The following is a 5054-nucleotide window of genomic DNA, read 5'->3' on the forward strand; positions in this document are numbered from 1 at the left end:
GGATGTCCCTGGAACTTGACTGTACTGCCCGGCACGTCTGCCGATGCTTCACGCTCGCAGTCGCTCATCATTGCCACTGTACGTGGATCGCGTTGCAGTAGAGCGTCCGAGTAGATGATGATGTCCCCGTTGTCCGTTAGCATCCACGAGTGGTGCTGCTGGAACTCCACATTGACCGGTCTCAGTAACGTCGGTGTGTGCGGACGGTAGGGAAGCTGCGGAAAGTTAATCAAGAGTGTTTCACAAAGGCGCTCCGCTGCCCGTCGAGTCGACGGCCGTGGATCCGGAGACTCGCGCATCTGGAACGTGATCTCGCCTCTCCTGCTCCACGACCACTCCATGACATCTCCGAGCGTTCGCCGACAGTCTGTCCGGAGATTCCGGTGCTGGGTTGCTACGTGAGTAAATCGGGATTTCGAGCCGATCCAGAGAAGGTGTCGTCAATCTGTTCTTGGCCCACACCCAAGAATCCTACGGAGTTGCGTCAATGGCTCGGTCTAGCTAATTACTTGCACAAGTACACAAATGATTACGCCGGTTCTGTACAGCCTCTGTCGTCACTTCTGAAGAAAGACGCCACATGGTCGTGGCGTCCCGAGCATCAAGCTGCCTTTGACGCAGTGAAGAAGAGCCTGGCGTCAGCGCCAGTCTTGGTACTCCCTGACGACACCAAGCCGTTTCATGTGGTGTGTGATGCAAGTGACTATGCAATTGGAGTCGTCAGGCAACTGACGACGACGATGAAGACGATCAATGTGCGACGTGTGTGTCGTTGAATCTAACTCGGTCACTCCCGAGTTATGCCTTTTTGATGAAATCGTCGCGGCTTACGCGAACGATCCGGATTACGCGGACATTATTGCCTATCTGCGCGCTCCCAGTGATGCTGCACTGGGAGCTCTTTCGCGAACAAAGCGTGAACATATTAAACGATACAGTATGGATGGTGATTTGCTGTTATACAGCATCGATAAATTCGATGCACCTCGAACGGTGATTGCGAATGGCTTGGATTCGCGTGCTCGTATCATCCACGAGTACAATGATGCCCCAATTAGCGGTCATCTGGGCCGCGAAAAGACATTTGCGGCTGTCTCACGTGACTTCTTCTGGCCCCACATGTACAAGTGGGTTCGAAACTGGATTCGCACCTGCAAGAATATGTCAGCGAGTGAAGCCATCTCCATCGTCACAGGCACCCCTGCAACCTCTGCCGATTGCGCCTGGGGCTTGGCGCTCGGTTTCAATGGACTTATCTTCGGGCTTGCACCCGATGGCCAAGACCGAACGGGTATTCTGGTCTTTGTGGACAGATTAAGCAAAATGACACATCTGGTGCCTGTTCATGCAACGATCACCGCGGCTGAGACCGCGGTGCACTTCATTGACGCTGTGTTTCGCCATCACGGTCTACCAGACAACATAGTCTCGGACCGTGATCCTCGTTTCACATCGGCATTTTGGACGTCATTGTTCAAGTTGCTTGGCGCGAAGCTGCAAATGTCGACAGCAGCCCATCCGGAAACGGATGGGCAAACAGAGAGGGTTAATCGGGTCCTCGAAGATGTTCTTCGAAGTTAGCTACTTCCTTTACGAGTTGGAGTGCATTTTTGCCACTCGCGGAGTTTGCACTCAACAACGCGGTTCACGCGTCAACGGGGTTGACGCCATTTTTTGCAAATTCGGCCCGTCATCCTCGTGTACCTACTCTTCTTGCCGTGGGTCAACCCACGGCTCTTCGTGGCTCAACTCTAGCGGGGGTGATAGTGGTAAACAACGGTCTGGTGCAGCTCACGGTATTCTGAGCGCGAATGTTGTCACCCAATCCAAGGTGAAGTCCTCTGTGTTGACGCCACGTGACGTGGCGTTCCCGCTAGCTCAATGGGCTGCACAGACGCTGATTGACCCTTCTTCGGGTATGCGAAGACCTCAAGCCAACTACGCGCCGATTGAATCAGCACGACCAATTGATGACATGGCTGTGTCAGAGTTTATACTCCAACGTCAACCCATCACGAGGTTTGTACGCGATACTCTTCGATCTGCAGTGGATAGACAGAAAGCGAATGCAGACAAATGTGGCAGAAAGAACATGAGTACCTTCAAGAAGAGTGATCGTGTATTGTTATCTACTGAAGGCCTACGAGATTCTGCAGTAACCAATCTCGGCGCGAGCAAACTCGCGCCACGTTTCATCGGCCCATTCACGGTACTCAAGGCAATCGGCGACGCATACACGCTGGACATCCCTTCGTCACTGCGACTTCACTTGACGTTATACGTCGGGCGGCTCAAGGAGTATCGTCCAGCTACGCTTCACGGGTTGGTTCCATCCTCGGAGTCACTGCGACTTCACCCGACGTTTTACGTCGGGCCGCTCAAGGAGTATCGTCCAGCTACGCTTCACGGGTTGGCTCCGTCCTCGGAGTCAAAGGCTCATAGGTTGAGCTTCCCTCTCGCCTTGCTCGACGCGCCAGTGACATCGGACGTGGCTGCGTCCCAGTCTGCGCGTGCCTAAGAACCTGGCGTTCCAGGTTCCGCATCCGTTCAAGCAGCTCGCGGTTCGACTGTCGAATTTCGCTCGCTGTTCTCTTAGCCCGCACAGCTCGATCAAGGGCAGCTTCAGCTTCCAGCTGGGCATCGACAGCCTTGTTCACAGCCGCATCTACATCGTCCTGGGCAACCAGGACGCCAGCATTACCATCGCGAGGGCCCACCGCCGCTTGTAGACGCGGAAGGTCAGAAGCGCTGGATCGTGGAACGTTTGTTGGGTCACGAGGGCCCTCGTCGCGACTCCATCCGCGCGCGGTTCCAACCGCGCGCAAGTATCGTGTACGTTGGCTCCTCGCCCTTTCACTGAGTTTCACTAGAATGAATCGGGTTTCCACCCGAGCAGGATACGTGGGAACCGCGATCTTCGCTCCTACGAGACGTTCCAGACGTCGTTCGGGCATACGAGTCCGTGCATACGCTTGGTTCAGATTTGGTCGACGACCTGAGTGTTCTCGCGGTGAGCGAGGACGAGACGAACGACTACTGTGTCGTAGTGAAGCGTTACCACGACTACGAGACCAAGAGCGATTGCGAGAATGTCGTGGTGAAACATCACCACGACGACGAGAGGAAGAGCGACGACGAGAACGTCGTGGTGAATGTGTGTCACCACGACCACGCGAACGAGAACGTCGTGGCGAGCGCGTGGCACCACGACCCCGAGAACGCGAGTGGTGTCGTTAGCGTGCCGCGCCACAATTAACTGCGGTCTTGTGCTCTATCAAGCTGCGCTCATACCGTCCGATCCAGAGCTGTTCATATTCGCTGAGTGGATACTCAGCGACGTGTCGTTGCCAAGTTTCGCGAGTTGGACGAGGCATCGAGTCACAGTTACAAGATTCGTGCACGTGAACGTAGCAGAGTCGATCTACGCTCCACGCGTTCTCGCGTATCTTCTCGCGCAGCACACCGACTGAGTGTTCGGCGTGGATATCTTCGCGATTAGCAAGCCACTGCTGCGTTAAAATAGTGTAAGCTAAGTACGGGTTGTTCTAGCCCCGTTACATCCTTGCCATCCAAGCAGGTTAAGTTGTAGATGCCACTGCGTGGTTCGTTTACATAAAGAAATAATGGCCTTGTTCCATATTCTCCCCTCTTACTGTATAAGGTAATACTTCCAACATTGTTAGGCAGCACATTGATCACCCCTAACTCCTAACATCCATCCAATACAAGCACATCGCGTCCATTCCCCACTCATTCTTTCCATAGCGCCATTCTCCACCCATACATTCCGATACATCTCGCGTTGTCTCTCTCCTAAAATGTTTTCCACCATTCCGCCTATACCAGAGCTAGTCTATGGCTCGCTGGAAGCGGCCACAGACGCGCTTCACGCGCCATGCTCGTGAAGCAGGCTACGCAGTTTCTATCAAAAGGAGAAAACGTGTCGCCAACAAACCCGATGGAGACATCAAGTCAGTCTATTTTGACTGCACAAAGGCAGGCCTGTATGTACCTCGCGCCAAAGAAAGGCTAACCAGCTCGGCGAAGACTGGTTGCCCTTTCAAAGTACGCGCGTTGAGATTGGCCCTCGATACTTGGTCAGTTGTTGGGTATGTGTCACTCACCATTTGTACATGCGTCCGCTCCGCTCACAACAGTGACCGCGTCCTGAGTGAGTCAGAATGCAAGCACGTGATCACACTTTCAAGTGCAGGAGCGCGATCAAAAGCATTCTCATAAGCCTGAGAAAGCAACATGATGATTGCAACGTCATTGCGCAGGATGTTTATAACAAACGTTCGAGGAGTCGACTCGCAGCTTTTGCTGACAGGTCTCCCTTGGCTGCTTAGCTTGATGCTCTTGCGGAAAGCGAGATGCATTTTGTTCATATAAATAGCAACCAATAGCTGTCCCATTTGTTCATCATTGTGCCTGTAGCTGGCACAATTTATGCATCCTTTGAGAGCGAGAGGTTGTGGATCCTCTACGCAATTATAAAACCAATAAAAATGAATTCCCGTTACGCCATATAATTGGGGTAACACGTCGGACAAGTCCTTCACATTTGCATACTGCTCTATGCAAAAAAAGAATCCACGGCGGATTACACGTAGGTGATAAAAAGATTGTGATATGTCTTTGAACGTTATGTCATTCTCCCCAAGGTATTTGTAACTGCCGAGCGCTCGCTCTCGTGTCCGCTATTGCCGCCACGGCTAAAATCCTTTTGTGCCGAAGCATATTTACAAGAATGATTATGCGAAGCAGCGTACTGACTTTACGAGCCAGGAGCAATTCAAAGCTGCGATGACCATCTGGACCTCAATTCTTTTCGCGAATACCGAGCGGGAATATGACGAAAAAGTGAGGGAGCTTCCGCCCCCCCCCGTATTTTTTTAATTACGTTGCCTCGACTTGGCTTGTGCACAAAGAGAAGTTTGTGGATTTCTGAAAGCGTGGAGTCAACACTTCGGACATGTGACAACCACACGTGTTGAGAGCGCGCATTCGGCCCTCAAGCATCGGATATTTGTTTCGACCGGCGAATTTCATAC

At 52.6% G+C, this 5054-nt stretch overlaps 1 protein-coding gene across 1 annotated transcript; it reads right to left on the bottom strand.

The window, feature by feature from the left end:
• Positions 1–4148: 4148 nt before the first annotated feature.
• CCR75_007986 (uncharacterized protein) lies at positions 4149–4379 on the bottom strand (the record flags this gene model as incomplete). Its single annotated transcript, XM_067966041.1, has 1 exon — positions 4149–4379. One exon carries the CDS (start codon positions 4377–4379, stop codon positions 4149–4151), a length of 231 nt encoding a protein of 76 aa, XP_067817330.1.
• Between the last annotated feature and the right edge of the window lie 675 nt (positions 4380–5054).

The sequence above is a fragment of the Bremia lactucae genome, linkage group LG3 (genome assembly GCF_004359215.1).
Source record: "Bremia lactucae strain SF5 linkage group LG3, whole genome shotgun sequence".
Lineage (NCBI taxonomy): Eukaryota > Oomycota > Peronosporomycetes > Peronosporales > Peronosporaceae > Bremia > Bremia lactucae.